Source organism: Ananas comosus, linkage group 3, assembly GCF_001540865.1.
Source record: "Ananas comosus cultivar F153 linkage group 3, ASM154086v1, whole genome shotgun sequence".
Taxonomy (NCBI): Eukaryota; Viridiplantae; Streptophyta; class Magnoliopsida; order Poales; family Bromeliaceae; genus Ananas; species Ananas comosus.
In genome coordinates this window covers 1,099,513-1,117,084 of record NC_033623.1, presented here as the reverse complement: position 1 = coordinate 1,117,084, position 17,572 = coordinate 1,099,513, and the positions used below count along the sequence as shown (strand labels likewise).

General features: G+C 39.6%; 2 protein-coding genes across 4 annotated transcripts; one reads left to right on the top strand and one right to left on the bottom strand.

Moving 5' to 3' along the window:
- LOC109708291 (mucin-5AC-like) lies at nt 1,300-10,219 on the top strand. 3 transcript variants are annotated; one of them, XM_020229970.1, is made up of 7 exons: nt 1,300-1,886; nt 4,357-5,592; nt 5,653-6,144; nt 6,890-7,258; nt 7,357-7,567; nt 8,496-9,065; nt 9,162-10,219. In XM_020229970.1, exons 1-7 carry the CDS (start codon nt 1,542-1,544, stop codon nt 9,980-9,982), a joined length of 4,044 nt encoding a protein of 1,347 aa, XP_020085559.1. In that variant the 5' UTR covers nt 1,300-1,541; the 3' UTR covers nt 9,983-10,219. The 3 variants fall into 3 exon arrangements, with proteins under 3 accessions (XP_020085559.1, XP_020085558.1, XP_020085560.1); XM_020229971.1 differs by having other exon boundaries at nt 1,302-1,886; nt 4,357-4,481; nt 4,559-6,144; XM_020229969.1 differs by having other exon boundaries at nt 4,357-6,144.
- LOC109707567 (phenylalanine ammonia-lyase-like) lies at nt 11,814-15,868 on the bottom strand. The gene is given in 3 exon segments (XM_020228930.1): nt 11,814-13,833; nt 15,743-15,825; nt 15,827-15,868. Coding segments are annotated over 3 exon segments (1,860 nt in total). The 5' UTR covers nt 15,854-15,868; the 3' UTR covers nt 11,814-12,083.

Here is a 17,572-nt window from a genome sequence, read left to right as displayed (position 1 = left end):
GATATTTTGATTCTCATTTCCGGAGAAAAATTGAATCTCTAATTTTTTTTTTTTAAATTCGCTAATAATTATTTAAATTGAAATATTGATGTGAACTAGTAGTAGAATAAATTATACTGCAGTAGTTATCAGAATCTTTGCCACGTGGCAGGTGTGGGCTGTGGCACACCAGGTGTTCGTTCCCTCTTCCCCACCCCGACACGCCAGTGGACACCATTGTAGGAATTTCTCCTGGACCTGGTCCACTACGTCCAAGCCAAAAGCTAAAGACCATATATATTATTATCTTTTTAAATGTTCAATTTTGCCACCTCAACTTTTACAACTTTTAAATAATTGAATTTCTTAATTCATTTTTTTGGAATAGCTAGTTAATAAGATTTTAATTAATTTATGAGAATTTGATAAAATTTTTGAGAACATATAAGATAGAATTCATCCTTAAAAAACAAACTTAAAGAATATGTAGAATTTAAAAAGTCACATCCTTCTTTGGTAATATTTTAGTAAAACTTACATAACTCAATTGGACTGTCGACCATTTTGAATCAACTACTCGATTTTTTCAAAATTTTGATTTTACTACTGAAATTTTCAATTTGTTTGATTTGAATATGTCAATCACACTTTAAGTTTAAAATTTAAGCTAAAAAATACTTTCATTTTAAAATTAAAGCAAATTATTTATTTTAATAAATTTAAAATTATGAAAATTATCTAAAATATACTAACTAAACCTGTAAAGATAAACAACGTATTCAAATTTCGTTGGCTAAATCAAGTCAAATAAACTAAAAGGTTGGGTAGTAAAATCTAGATTTTGAAAGGTGGAGTATAACTCATAGTTTAGATAAGTTTTGTATGTTTTTACCAAATATTTTTTTGAGGAAATTTGATTTAAAAACATTAAAATACCTTTCCAAAAATTTAAATTGAGTACAAAAGATAATAAATAAAGTTATGAATCTCTAAAATATTAGGAATTTGTAAATAGATTTTATATTCAAATAGTTATGATTTTTATATGGTTTAATTTAGTTTAAAAATGATATATAATATTAGTCTCAATTAAAAAGAATATCAAGGTAATTTTATTAATATAATTACCTAATTTCTGTCTTTAACTAAAATAAAAAATAATATATGTCCCAGTATTTAAGAAATATACTAAGTAAAAATTTTGTCATAAGAATATATTTTTTAAAAAAACTAATTTTCAGTGAAAAAATTTAAATCCTGTGAACCAAATAAATGCTAAAATTTTATTTTAAGATCTTATTTTGTGCTTTAGAAAACTTAAAATATCATGGACCTGGTTCACGCAACAATTTTTGTTTGCGGGCTACACGTCAGAATCGCGAGGGAAGGGGCAATTCCGTAATTTCACACTCTGCTGTAGAGTGTGGGCCCCTACCAACTTCCGCGTATAACAGCGTCAACTTCACGAGGGACACAAGCGAGGGGCAATATCGTCATTTCATTGAATACCTTTAATATCCCGTTCAAATCTATGTTCCTAGACCAAGTCCACCACGTCATTCATGAACCGCAGACCAGAGTACGTCGCCACGTCGGCTGTCTACGGGAGGCATGGCGGACCGGGTTCACCGGTCCACGCAACAACAACGCCTGTCACGGGGTCCGCTGTAGAGGAATGTAAAGCGAGTGGGGGGCGGTTTGGTCATTTCGTTCGCCCCCCTCACACGCCACCTTGTATTATGTGCTTCGTAGTTCGGGGTAACCGTAGCTTCATCGCTTTCGTTCTGTTCTCTTTTTTTTTTTTAATTTTTTTTTCTGTCTCATCCCCATTGCTCACACTCCCCACGCAAAGCCCATGTAACGCACAAACCCTAGCGCGATCCCCTCGTCTCCGACCCCTCCTCGCTGTAAGATCCCCTAATCCCTCCTCTCCTAGATCCAAAGTCGCTTTTTCACCAAGTTGTTCGAGCTTTTGCACCCCGATTTTTCGCACCTTTTTTTATCTTCAAAATGAGCTCTGTTTCGGTGGCCAAAACCCTACCTTTTGCTCTGTTTGAGTATTTGGAGCGTAATTTTCTGTGTATTCTGCCAATGCTGTGGTTTCTACTAGTTGATTTGTGTTTTGTGGGGTTTCTTAGGGTTTCATTTTGCCGGTGCTGTTGTTTGCTGAGTGGAAATGTTGTGGTGACGTTGTTATAAGCTAGAATTTTGGTCCTTCTTATGCTAAAAATGCTTCATGATTATTGTATATTTGTGTCCATAAGTGTTTATTCCTTCCAATTGCTACTTGTGTAGAGTACTACTTACGGTGCTATTTTAAAGGTGGCATTTTTCGCCCTTCTTTGTTTCCAACTTTGCCTTTTATTGGCCTATGCTCTGGGTTGATATGCTTTTTGTGAGAACATTTGGACAAAACTATGTGTTACATGAAGATACTTGTTCAATGTGAGTCTCGCAATACTTGGATAATTGCTTGGAAAAATGCTTTATTGGACTACTGCATGCTAAGTTGCTTAATGTTTGGAAACAAAGCAGAGCTTACACGTTGCTTGTTGCTCGCATTTGACTCAAGAAAGCTCTTAAATTAAAGAACGGACAAAACAAATTTGATGATATAGTAATGTGGTTTTGGATGCTAAACTGATTTTAGCAGCATGCATTTGATCAAATTTTGTAGCAATAAAAGCCTTATAATTCCTTTCCTAAGACATAATCTTAAGCAAGTTGAGCAGCGTGAATCTGACTTTGAAATGGACGATGTAGATGAATTAAACAGCTGGTTTCACCGTTTTGTCGGCTTTAGATTTTGAGCAGATTGTCGGTACCCTGAAGAGGGTCAAAATTTTCCTAGAATATTAGGCCACGTAGCATGCAATAGAGGGAGTGAATTGTGGTTTCTTTAGTCTCCACACTCTTTCTCATTCGACTCCCTGCAGAGGGGCAAATTTGTCTTAAAAATTAGGTCTTGCGGCATGCAACAGAGGGAGCACACAGTGATTCCGTTAGAGTCTCTCACTCTCTTGCACTTGATTGGTCTGTGGAGAGGTAAATTTGTCCTGAGCATTAGGCCATGTCGCACATAACGTAGGGAGCAAATAGTGGTTCCTTTAGAGTCTCTCACTTGATTGCCTTCAGAAGGGCAAATTTGTCCGAAATATTAGGCCATGTAGCATGCAATAAAGGCGGCAAATAGTGATTCCATTAGGGTCACTTACTCAATTACCTGCAGTGGGGGGTGCATAGCATGCAATAGAGGGAGCAAATGTTGGTTGCGGTAGGGTCTCTCATGTGGTCGCCTGCATTGTGTGCATAATCTGGTCTCCATAGCTATCCATTTCATCACATACTTGTCATCCAATCATCCTATTGTCAAACAAAGAAAAGGCTGCAACTATTAAGTAACTGGGATTAAAATGTAAGATGGGATAGAGGATTGTCGATGGAAGGCAGTGGGCGGTAAGGATGCACTGAATGCAAGAAACAAATCTCCAATAACCTGGGTAGATATGGAAAGAAACTTGGGACATTTTTTTACTATTGTTCATTCCTTTCTTGCTATGATTAAGGATGGTGCTTTCGTATTTAATAATCATTGCTGCTTTGTTATCTATTTATCGAAAATTGACATTATTCAGATTCATTAAATTACCTTTTCTTCTTCTGTATGTTTTCTCAATTTCCTTCTCAAAATAATGGTGCAAAAACAAACGGCAGAAAAAAAAAGTTGTTTTGTGATTTAATTTTCACCGAGATTGTGTTTCAGGTTTTTGGTTTGGAACTTTTTCTGCTTTATCTTACACTTCTGAATCTAATTGTGTTGAAATCTAAGATATATCAGTAATGAATCTGCTGGTTGCTTTAGGCGATTCTTAGGGTTGTTCACTATTTGGTTAAACTTGAACTTAAGCTAATACAAACCAACAGAGTTAAAAAAATGGTTCAGTTTTCTTGGTTTTCTGTCAGGTTTTGTTACCGAATTATGAAGATTACTCTTTTCGGTTTCGGTTTTTTTCTTTTTAAATTTTTTTATTTGTTGTTGTTTTTGGTCCCAATGAGTTGAGTAAATTGACAAATTATTTCCAATTGAAAAAACATACGCCAGAACAGAATTTCCTTATATAGTTTTTTCCATAATGAAAATATGGTTTTCCAATGCGTGGAAGATTTTTGTTGTTGTTATTTTCTTTAATATGACTGCAAACCTGAAACTTTAGAATTTATACTTTAGTACTTTTTAGCTTGTGAATTGATAATCGTTTTAAATATGTAAGGCTGGGAATGTAGAGTGAGTCTTACATGGAATGAAATTCATGGGCTCTTGGTGGAAACAGCAACTGAATAGAGAAGTAGGTCTAATCAACTTGTTCGAAATTACAGATATTGAAGAGAAGATTTCTCTCTCAAATGTGTTCCACAGTGGAATCTGTTCTGCTTAAACCTCCAAATAGCTGGTCAGTTTTGCCAAGAGCAGTTCCAGATAAAACTCACATGCATGAAAGCAGGTTAGAGGCATCATTTTCTTATAATGAACTTGAAAAAGGTGAATTTAGAGTTAATCAGTCATTTATGCCTGGTGAAGATATTGCTAGCTTGGTGCATTCAGAGAGAACATCGCATGACTTGGAAGAAATGGAACATTGTGTAAATATAGCGGTTAAAGCATCTGTACCGGGGCTCAATACTGGTAAAAACCTAGTGCATGAAAACTCTTCAGAGATTAGAATGTCCGATTGTTCAGTAGCAGGAAAAAAGAGGACTAGAGTGTGTTGGTCTCCCATCCCTGAAGAGGTTGGTTCTAAAGAAGCTAGCGAGAACTTCGCATCCATTTCTAGTGAGGAACTAGAAGAAGGAGAAATCAGAGAGAATCTTAATGATACTGGATGCTCTGAACATCTGGACAGTCCTAATATGATTCACCAGGAAGTTGAGCCATGCGAGAATGAGCTCTTGAGGAAAAGAATTGAGGAGGTCTATTCAGGAAGGTTAGAAGAGCTCCTTTGGCAACAAAAAGCGGAACTAAAAGAGTATAAAATTATGAGACGGAAACAACATAGGGAGTTAATTAGAAAATATTATTTGGATGTGGATCAAATTCATGCTAAGTGTGTTGCTCAGACAGCCAGGAATCGCAAGAGGAAATTACTGAAGCGAAAATTTAAGAATCTGCGGAAGGTTTTTCGTCGGCATATGAAGTTGCAGTTTAGAAAATTTGTAGTAATGCAGATAGAAGCCAGAAACAGGGAAAAGAAGATTATGGAATGCTGGATGGAGAAAGCTAATTCTGGCACTCTTGAACAATCTTTTGATGAACTTCCTTTGTCAGAAACTGGATTCAAGCTGAGGAAATTCAAGTTTCATGAACCGTGTGAAAGTGGTTGTTCTGAAGAACTTAGCGGATCAGCAGAATCATTTGAAGAAGGCATGCTTTTCGACCAGGAAGAGTCAGATTCTCAATCAGGTTACAAAAGTTTTGTGGAGTTCTATGGACCGGTCGAACCAGATTATGGTACTTCGGCAACATTTCAGCCTGTAGGGGAAGATAACTCCATTCCTTTAGTTGGTGGGGCTGAAGAGGTCATGGGAACTACAGCTTCTCAGCCAAATGACACACAGATGTTGGAGTCACCTGAAGCAAGCGAAAAAACTCAAATTTCTCAGCCAAATGACACACAGATGTTGGAGTCACCTGAAGCAAGCGAAAAAACTCAAATTTCTCAGCCAAATGACACACAGATGTTAGAGTCGCCTGAAGCAAGTGAAAAAACTCCAACTTCTCAGCCAAATGACACGCAGATGTTGGAGTCGCCTGAAGCAAGTGAAAAAACTCCAGTTTCTCAGGCAAATGACACAGAAATATTGTCCGAAACGAGTGAGCCAGATTCTAGGTTATTTACAACAACCCAACGAAGTGGGGAAGAAAACATGCATCAAGCGTCCGAAACTCCCGTTTCTCGGTCTAATAAAACAAATGCTGAATTAAAGGAGTATGAGGATGTGAATCATAATTCACCAGGAGTGGTTGAAGTTGGAAAGGAGAACGGAAGTACGAGTCCTAATTGTGCTTCTGTGCCAGATGCATGTTCCCACAGACGCAAAGAGATTCTTCTTTTTGGTCATGTTCTGGGTAGTGCCGGATGTCATCAACCTGCATCATCATCTGATCAGGTATAGCTGCTTGATGCTTTTCGATCCTATTTGAATAAAGCTACCTTCCTAGTTTTGCTTTAAATACTTGATGGAAATCAATGGTATGACCATTCAAATAGTAACTTCTCTCAAGCAAATTCAAAAAGTAGGGCTAGTTAATCTTGATTTAATACATGGAGCAAGTAAAAAGTATTTACGTGGAAGAAATATTGTGGAAATTGAGAAATAAAGCAACCTATACAAAACTTTTATAGACAACAAATGAGAATTGCTTGGTGATTACCAAGGGACAAACTATAAATGCTTGCAATTGGTTAAGTGAGAGTTTGAACTTAGCTTTTCGCGGATGATTTTACTATTTAAAATTTTTTGAGATGGTCTATGTGTGTTAGGTGAAAATTGGAGTTCTGTTGTTAGACATTGTGATTTCTTTGCAGGATCAAGAAAAATTGGAAGAGCTGAAGGAAACGTAAATTAGAGTTTTCTTTTTTTGTGAAAAGTGAACATAAAATGAGAGTTATTGAAAGAAAGGGAGTCTAATTATATAGCCTCCAATAAAGATAATATAAGAAATAATTCAGAAATTTAAATCATTGTTTTACTTAGGTGTACATTTTTGAGGTAATATTTACTGTTACGGAGTTTCTGGTTATAGCATTTATCAGTAAATTAACATGCTTGATTCCAGTTTTTCTAGGAATATAGCTTTTGCAATTCTTTCACTTCATGTTGTCTGACATTGATAAATTTCATTTTGCTGTAGCTTCCTCCATCTAATAACCTAACCTCAGCTACAAATGCTCACCTAATCACACCTGAAGCTGGAAGTACTGATAAAAGGCCAGAGAATCAAATAGAAAACTCCTTGCAATTTGCAGAGTTGTTGAGTCAAATTCCTATGGTAGCCACAGCTACTCGTCTTGAGCAACAATATCAGCGCCCTCTGCGAACAACTATTAATCCACAACAACCAACTGCTGTTATACCACCAGCAAGAGCAGAGTCGGAATATCTCGGGCTCTCCGATGTTCTACTTCGACCTCAAGAAGGGTCTTCTACTAATGTGCTGCAAACTGAGATGATAATGTTAACGAACTTAAATAGCTTGATTGCCCAGAGGCATGAACATAAGGTAGTTACTTATAAAGTCTTTTCTAAATTCTATTGTTTTCATATTTCCATTCTTTTTTCAGCCAATATTTTGACAGTTTTTTGGTTTTTGTTGGATAGACTCTACAACTTCAATCAGCATGCGAGGCGGAGATAGCTAAGGTAAGACAAGAGTATAATGGACTGATGCATGACGCTGAGGCAGAATTCACAAAGTGCAAAAAGAATCTTGAGATGATTTGTGACAAAATTTGCCAGCATCAGATTTTAACTAAGGAAATCCAGGAAATACTTCGTAAAAACATAGTGAACATCTCAGATGCTACTACAGGTATTGGAATCACATATCCTTCGAGTTCATTTTTCCGTAATGGAAATATATCAGGGAACTTGTGCTATTTTTCCGGGTGCAATTTGCTTTCACAGTACTGATAGCTGGATCAGAGCCCATGCTTTTATTGTAGGCAACTAGATAGTACATTTGCTTTTGTTTTGTATTGTTAGGAAATCTAGCTTGACACTGTCCTGTTGTTTCAATTTTTTGTAGATGGATACCTACAATAATGATGTCTAATTTAGGGACTCCAAATCAGTGGCAAGTTAGGCCTAGTTTACTAAGGAACATAGCATGTGGTGTTTATAACAAATCCTCCTAGTGGCCTTTTTTCTACTCGATGTCTAAGTCTACTATTTTTCAAATACAAAACAGTGACAAAACAAAGAAATTTTACTATTTTTTTCGTTATCATTTTTTCTTTAGAACAAGTTACAAAATGCTTCCTAAACTATTGATGAGCTTTTCTGTGGTTCCTAAAAATTCAAATATTGTATTACAGGGCCTGAAGTAGTAATTTGTTCTAATCTAAGTCTAGCAGCTAACTTCTGTCGTGGAGAGAATAGAACTTTGTTGTGACATGTCAAGTCATTGTTCCTAATCTCATCATTGTGTGCGCCAAATCTTCGTGATTTGTACAATGAACCCCCTCAAAAGTCCTAATATATGTTGATGAGTATGATAATTCCCCGTTATTGTTGTTAGAAATACCTGTCGACAGGCTTAGGAACAGAGACCTGGCATGCCATGTTAGAATTTCCAATTCTTATGAAGCAGACAATGCGACTAAGATTGAAACCCCGTAATGCAACAAACAGCTTGGGCAATAGTTTAGGGGCTGATGGTATAATTCACCCTTTTTTCTATGTAACTATAATCAGTTGATTATATTCATTTTTCAGTATGATGCATGTTCTTGTATCAGGTTCAGGTTTGAGCTCTCTGCAGCAATCTACTACCGAATCGCAGATGCAAGTCACACAATGTCCAGCATCTATACCAATCATGCCTTCTACAACGACATTGCCAATGCCCAACATGGACCTATCTTCGAGCCCACCTCCACTTCAATTACAACAGCACTTTGGCCCATCATCGACTGTGCCTTCTCCAATGGCTTCGGCACTACCCAACATGGGCCCAACTTCGAGCCCAAGTCCACTTCAATCACAACTGCGCTCAGGCCCATCATCGACCTTGCCTTCTACGACGGCTTTGTCAGTAGACTCAGTACCCAATGCTAGCCCATCTTCGAGCCAAGCTCCACTTCAATTACAACAGGTCTTGGGCCCATCATCAACCTTGCCTTCTACAACGGTGTCGGCGCTACCCAACATGGTCCCATCGTCCAGCCCAACGCAGCTTCGATTATTTCAGCACTCAGGCCTATCGTCGACCTCGCCTTCTACGGCAGCTTCGTTGCTACCCAACACGGGCCGATCATGGAGCCCAACATTTCAATTACAACAGCGCTCAGGCGAGCCTCCTACAGCAGGTATGTCGCCATTCAACATGGGCCCATCTTCGGGCCCGACTCCACTTCAATTACAACAGAGCTTATGCCCATTGTCGGCTTTACCTTCTACAACAGCTTTGTGGCTACCCAACCCGGCCCCATCTTCGAGCTCAACTCCCCTTCAATCACAACAGCTCTCAGGCCCATCGTCGACTTTGCCTTCTACAGTGGCTCCATTGCTGCCCAACACAGGCGTATCTTCGATCCCAACTCCACTTCAATTACAACAGTTCTCGGGCCCATCATCAACCTTGCCTTCAACAATGGCTTCGTCGCTACCGGACATGGTCCCATCTTCGAGACCAACTCCATCTCGATTACGACGGCGCTCGGGCCCATTGTCAACTTTGCCTTCTACAATGGCTTTGCCGCTATCCAACATAGACCCATCTTCTAGCCAAACTTCGCGTCGATTACGACAGCGCTCAGGCCCATCGTCGACGTTTCCTTCTACAACGGATTTGCCGCTACCGAACGTTGCCCCATTTTCAAGCCCAACTTTACTTCAAGCACAACGGCTTTCAGGCCCATTGTCGGCCTTGCCTTCTACAATGCCTTCGTTACCCAACATGGGCTTATCGTCGAGCTTAACTCCACCACAATTACAACAGCTCTCAGGCCTATCATCGACCTTGACTTCTACAACAGCTTCATTGCTACCCAACATGGGCCCATTTTCGATCCAAACTGGCCAATTGTTGGCTGCATCTCCTTCGGTCCAACCGATATCAGAGGCCCAGCTCTTTGCCGCAGTCTTCAATAGCCAAATGAGAGCCCACCCTAATGTGATGCTTTCTGCAGGTGGAGTGATTATTCGTGCTCCGGCACCTCATCTTCACCCCTCAAGGCCTTTGCCATCGCAGGATTTTCGTCATTTGCGGCATTCCCCAAATTGAACTTGGTAGATTCTGAATGTGAAATATATGCTGCTTTCATCTGAATTAGTGCTTAATGCAGGTCTGACTATACTATAGTAGGTTTCTTCTTTAATGCTCTGCCTAGGTTGTAGAAATTAAAGTAGAGAAAGTAAAAGGACATAAAATTTACACCTTTTGTCTGAGTGTAAATACTATGTACATATGAGACAAAAAGAGGCAAGTGCTGTTTCAATTATGAGAGAAAAAGTTAGTGCTTATTTTCTTTTCTGAATATCCATGATGAGAGGCAATTTGCTGCAATTAATGATTCTAACATTGCTTATATACTCCCCTAGTTTATATTCTTTCATATTACCGTTTGTGCTTAAAATAAACTGACTACTCTGAGCAGTGGTGGCAGAATTAGTGCGATGTAAATCAACATCATATGAGTAGCCGAATCTCAATTGAATCAGACACCCAGAAATTACTAAACAGGATCAAGCTGGGGTAAGTTTTTGTTCAAACTGGTGGGATTCAGTAAAGTTGCCTTAAAATTATTGAAAGTTCTTTTCCCTTTCTTCTACCTCTGCTACACCATTTTCACCTTATTGAGCTGTTGTTCACCTACTCCTTTCAAAAAGACCTTTTCCAAAGGCCCATTTATGTAAAATATGGCCAATTACCTTTGCTTACAGGTGTGGTATACTACCTAATCCTCTGAACATTTGCTAGTAGTACAAACATTTCCTAATTTTTTGGGTAACAACTACAGCAAGAATGCCACCACCTTTCTTCTTTGCTTAAATGTTCTGTTATTACATTTCTACCCTGGAAGTTTTTTTTTTTTTTTTTGATTGAGATTATCTAATTTTGGTTTTTAGTGGTTGTTGTGCTAGATCTATACATACTATTTCTTGATATAGACTTATTGCTACATTTCACTTTGAATAAAAGCAATGAGATAATATGTCACTATGTGACAACAGTATGACACATTTTTCTGTATGTTTTCTCTTCATTGGCTATGCTAATTCTTGTTGTACATCTAACTCACAAGTACTACACTGATAATGATTGATATCTGCATGCTTACCTACCACTTGCATATAATAAAGCTTTATTTTCTTTATATGATCAGGTTTTTGTTCTAGTTGATGCCAGATATTAATTTGATTTTTATAGATATCAGTTTCAATAGATAATTAGCAATTCTCCTGTACATATTGGTGTGTTTGTTCTCAATACTAATATTGTTACTGTGATGAATCTTGGACTTCGCTCACTTGGGGATTGTGGAAGAAAATGTTACTTCTGTGAAAGATATAATGCCATGTAAATTGTAATGATGCAATTGCAATATAATTTCTGCGATCGCACTAAAAACAACCTAAACAAAGAATCAATTTGGCCTAATCTATTAGATAGCCTCTGATACCAAACAGACCCTTGGATATATATATACTCTTCCATATATAATTCTTTGATTAGTCAATAGGGTATTGGCTGTATATGTTGAGGCAGATTATTTGACTTTTAGAAGAGAAACTAAGAAGTTATTTTTAGCAAAAGAGTCAAAGCTAATGTCGACTTTTACCTTTTGTTCCACTACCATTATTGCATTGTTAATTGTTTGTGGTTGAGCTTTACATTTCAAGGGAGCTCAACAGCTCCTGTTCTTATAAACCCTGCTGCAGTAATTGATTGATTTGGTCTTATAAAAATACAACATCACTTTTACTTGTAATTGGATGCATTAATGTTAACTTCATACACACTGTTACTTGAATCAGCTGTTATTGAGGAGTTTTTTTTTTTGTTTTTTGTTTTATAATTAATAAAGTTTCGAATTGGAGCCTGAGATCCTGGGTTTGGAAAAACTTGCACCATTTCATAGGCAAATTGAACCAATTATGTTCTGCATATGCTTAAATACATTTTATCCTCCATTACAACAATATAATAAATACCAAACTATAGCCAAAAAAAGAAAGAAAATAAAGAAATAAAGAACAGTGTCTAAGAAGTGATACAGCACAAATTCATATCTGCCTACTTGGGCACTTTTAAGATTACAACATCACAAATCTTAAAATTTTTTCAAATCAGGGATGTGGCTCAAACAAATTCTCAGAACCCCTCAGCATATGGGGAGGGGCTCACCATTCCACTCCTTCAAGCACTCAAGGAGGGGATCAATCAATTTCCCTTCATTGATGGCCACAAACACCTTGTCGAACTCCTCGCCCGGCGACCGCACCTTCTCGCCGGTGAGGTACTCCGTCCCGAGCTCCTCCCGCACGAACCGGTACAACGGGTACGACCGGCACTCCTTGATGCGGTTGGCGATCGCGGAGCTTCCGCTCTCGACCGCCGCCCGCACCGCCTCCACCTCCTTCGGCAGCTGGGCCTTCAGCTCCTCCTCGAACGCGAAGATCTTCTGGAAGATCGACGTCTCCGTGGCCTTCTCCTTCTCGCCGTTGCCGAGCGCGTGCTCGACGAGGACTTGTCGGAGCTTCTGCATCAGCGGGTACGTTGCGCTGCATGGGTCGTCGGCGTAGCTGAACACGTGCTCGCGGTCGATCACCGTGATCAGGTCCTTCTCGCAGAACCTCGACGGATGGAGCTCGCCGTTGGGGCCCATCGTGAGCACCCTCTTCGCGATCTGGCTCACCGCGTTCTTGATGGCGTTCTTTAGGTTCTCCTCCAGATGGCGCAGGTCGATCGCCTGGCAGAGCGCGATGAGGAACGTCGAGGACATGAGCTTCAGTATCTCCACCGCCTCCGCGGTCTTCCGCGCCGAGATGAGCCCGAGCGAGTTCACGTCCTGGTTGTGCTGCTCCGCACTTTGGACGTGGTTCGTGACCGGGTTGGCGAGGAATTGGAGCTCGGAGCAATACGCCGCCATGGCGATCTCCGCGCCCTTGAAGCCGTAATCCAAGCTAGGGTTGCGCCCGCCGGAGAGGTTCGAGGGGAGCCCGTTGTTGTAGAAATCGTTCACGAGCTCCGAGAGCTGCGCGAACATGAGCTTCCCGATCGCGGCGATCGCCAGCCGGGTGTTGTCCATCGACACGCCGATCGGCGTCCCCTGGAAGTTGCCGCCGTGGAGCGCCTTGTTCCTCGACACGTCGATCAGCGGGTTGTCATTCACCGAATTGATCTCCCGCTCGATCGAGATGGTCGCCGCGCGGATGACCTCGATCTGCGGGCCGAGCCACTGGGGCGACGTGCGGAGCGCGTACCGGTCCTGCTTCGGCTTCTGGAGCGGGTCGAGCTCGTGGAGCTTCCGCGCCATCTTCATGTAGGAGCTCCCCTCGAGCACGTGCTCCATGATCGCCGCGGCCTCGATCTGCCCCGGGTGGTGCTTCAGCTTATGCGTCAGGTGGTCGGTGAACTCCGGCTTCCCCTGCATCACCTCGCAGAACACCGCCGACATGACCTCCGACAACACTGCGAGGATGTTGGCCTCGAACAGGACGATCGAGGCCAATCCGGAGCCGACGGCGGTGCCGTTCACCAGCGCCAGCCCCTCCTTCGGCTGCAGCTCGAAGAAGCCGTGGGGGATCCCCGCGAGGCGGAAGGCCTCGGCGGCGTCGACGGAGCGGCCGTCGGGAGCGACGGCGACAGAATTGGGACGGCCGGTGAGGATGCCGGCAATGTAGGACAGCGGCACAAGGTCGCCGGACGCGGTGATCGTGCCGCGGAGCGGCAGGCACGGGGTGACATGCGAGTTGAGGAGCGCGGTGATCGACTCGAGGATCTCGAACCGGATGCCGGAGTAGCCCTGCAGCAGGGTGTTGATCCGCACGAGCATCGCCGCGCGCGTCGCCGCCGCCGGCAGCGTCTGCCCCGATTCCCGGCCCGACCCAAAGATTCCGGCATTAAGGAATCTGAACACCAAAATCAGTAAGTCACATCACAAATTGTTCGTTTGTACGAGAAACATCAATAAAAAATTTAATAGCTTCTATTAGTTTTTTAACTGTTATGTAAAATCTGAGTTTATAATTACTGATAAAATTAGTAAAAATTTTATTTAGAACCATTAAAATTAGAGTCACATTTCACATGCATGGTATAAATAAATATTACATGAAATTAATACACTTGAAAATGTCACCCAAAAAGGTGCCGGGATTGATGGGTGACAGGTTGGAATCACAATATCTACAGGTCCAAATTTGCAATAATATATCTCCAAATTGGTTGGCACCAAATTTTTTATCAAAAATTTATTATTATTATTCTTACTATTATTTTTAACTAATAAAATTTGAAATTGTGTATGTGATGAACAACTCAAACACGTACTCTACATGCTAATAGGAAATATATGAAAAGTCCCTGGACTATTCCGATATTACAGTTTGGTCCTTTTTTTTTTTTTTGCAATTAGTTTAAATATTCACAAGCTTAAAGTAATATATTAGGTGAAATGTATATTTGCAGTAGTAATATTTCCAAAAACAAATAAAACTTTCTTTAATGCCCTTGGTGGGGTTGGTAGATATTATTATCATCAATTGGAAAAATATTTATTATTTTGTCCTTAATAAAACTATAGTGACATTTTGAAATTAGATGGCGAAAATGTCAGGAAACCCCCTCAACTTTCATTTATTTTGATTTAAGTTTATTTCTCCGATAATTTGCTTCTTTTTTTTTTTTTTTTGGTTGAAAGGGTCTCTACACATTTTTACTAAAATAGATAAATTAGTCTCGTCCCACCAACGAAATCTAATATTATTGTAAATATAATATTCACAACTATATATGAAAAAAATATTCTACCAAAATGGGCACCAATAATTGTTTGTTTATTATCCTCACATGTCACACCATAGCATCAAGCAACTACCTCCTATTTATTGCTCTATAAATTTACAATATATATATACATATAAAATTTAAATTAAGCTATAAATACTTAGAACAAGTACCACCTAACAATTCTTGTGTCTATTTAATTTAATAAACGGGTCGGATCTGGAGCGGATAAGATACTCGAATTCGATTCGTACTGTGCTCTGACTCTTGTCACTCGAAAGATTCATTAATTAAACAGGTTGGATTTTTTAAATAAGAGAAGTGGTTGATTTAATTGGTAATTGGTTATTATCATAAAACTCTACGATTAGTTATGTACTTTTTTTAAAAAATAATAATAAATAGGCCACCCACCAGGTATCTAACTCAATTTATTTTGATTACTTTGAAAATGATATAAGCGTTGGAGTTATATGAATTAGGTAACATGTACAAAACATATCGGAACTATAACAATAATTCCAAAAGAAGGTACGTGTTCTTGCATCTGATCTTTAAAATTTTTTATTTATTCGCTTTAATATGTAGTATGTATTGTTCCTACTAATTTTAACGAGATGTTCTATATTTTGACAAGATATTATATTATTTAATAATATTAGCGAGTAGAGTCACCAATTTTGTAAATTTCAAATTGCCTATTTCAAAAAAGAAAACGAAAAACAAAAAATACCATATGGATTTTTCTCAAGAGCATTTTTTTTATTTTTATTTTTTTATACGACATCGAATGCCGCTCGATCTGTATTTCAAACCGACGCAGCTAAATCTTAAAGTCAAAGCATTGTTGACCGGTTTAAAATCAAAATTTTAGAAAGTTGGATATTTGATTCAAAATGACCGATCATTCAGATAATTTATGTGTGCTTATTTGATAGCAGTGTATGCTGAAGCGTAAGCTGTGAGAGAACGGTGTTTAAATATTTGGCATTCAGATGCAGATCTCAGATCTGGGGGGGGGTCGGGATGTACCTGATGAGCTGCCCTCTGGAGGCGGCGCCCTCCTTGGTTCGGCGGTGGGAGGTGGCGCCGAAGCCGTGGTGACGCCTGTAGGCTGTCGGTGCCCTTGGCCATGCTCTGCATCACCCACTCGCTGCTGGCCTCACGCGGCCCCGTGGCCGGCCTCGTCCAGCTCCACCGTCACGCCCCCGCGGCGGGCGGCGCGCCGGCGACGGCGGCGACTGCGATACCGTCAGCCTGGCGCCCTCGAGCCGCACGCGGCCGCGATCCGCCCCCCATCGCCTTTCACCGCGTCCAAGTGGCTCCCCGACGCCGCCGCCGCCGCGCCGCCCAATTCAGGCGGTCATTCTCCTTTCGCCTCCCCCGTGCAAATCCCGGCGAACGTTGTTGCCGTTCGCGTAGTGCTCCATCGAACGTATTGGGGGGAGTGAATTGTGATCGGGAAAATTTTTGAGGGTGCGGGTGCAAAAATTTCCCTGAGAAGGGAAGGGGGGAGGGGCGGGGTTTTTAAATAGAGAGAGTTTGGGGGTGGGGTTGGTTGGGTTGCGTTCGGACTTGGGAGGGAAAGAGAAAGAGGGCGAGGGCGGGGGCGGGGGGTGGTTAGTTGGAAAACGGTTTGGGCCGTCGGATGGGATCGGATCGGAGGGTCGAGATTGTGCCACGTGGCGTCGAGACTGGGGGTTTGCGGTAGGGGTTGGTGGGGGGAAAAAAGGGGGAAATGTAAGCGTGTCGTCATGTTCTACTACTATTGGAGAAATTTCAAGTACCACCCTCATAGTCACACGTTTTCACCTTAGTACTCTTTGATTTAAAGTCTGTGTGTTTTACTTCTATCTTTTTTTTAAATCGATTCTACTAATTTTTTTTATTAAATCAATAATAAAGTTAAAACTAAAGGGTATTAGAGTGAATATTCGATAAGCCTAAGTGGGGTATCTGAAGTTTTTTGTATATAATTTAACGAAATATTAACAAAAAAACTAACGAAAAAATAAAAATAAAACCACAGGATACTAACTTGATACACTTTAAACTATATGGTACTAAAATAAGAAAGTGTGAAATCATATGGGTCGTATTTAAAGTTTACCTTTTTCTATTTTTATTTTTTCGTTAGTTTTTTTTTTTTTTTTTTTTTGTGTTGTAGAACTGAAATTCTTTCGGTCCTACTTTTTATGCAGTAAAAAGTGAATGACATAAAAATAAAAAATATGAAAGATAGTGTTATTAATTTTCGCCCATTTAATTTAAGTCTGTGTTATGAGTCTATAAAAAAGTTTCAACTTCAGACATGAGGAAGAGTATTAAATATAAAAATATTTAAACACCGTTCTCTACAAGCTTAAGTTTTCAGAGTACATCGATTATTTCATACTTTTCAATAGATAGATTAATATTTTATTTTATTTTTCATTATTAAGTTCGGATTGGGATGAGTTGAAGTCGATTACAGTATTTTGAAAAATTTAAGTTTCAATCGATGGTAAATTAAATTTGAAAACAACTCCTCTCTATCAAATATTGTAATTGATATCATCTTTAGTGGTATCGAAGTCAATTACGGAAAAAAATAATTAGATAAAAATAAATTTTTTTTTTTATTCTTTTACACACTAATGTAAAAATTTTCAGCAAAATAAATGAAAAAAATAGAATAATTATAGTTTCGAAATAATTGTCTCTTTATTCTATTCAAATTTGAAAGTTATTTTTAATTTGAAAATCACTACATCAAAACAAACAAAGTTAGGATCTAGGTCTCAACGAATTAGGCTAATTAGATGAGTCTCAACCAATTTTTGTCTCACTAGAGCAATAGATTTTTTTTAAAAAAAAAATTAA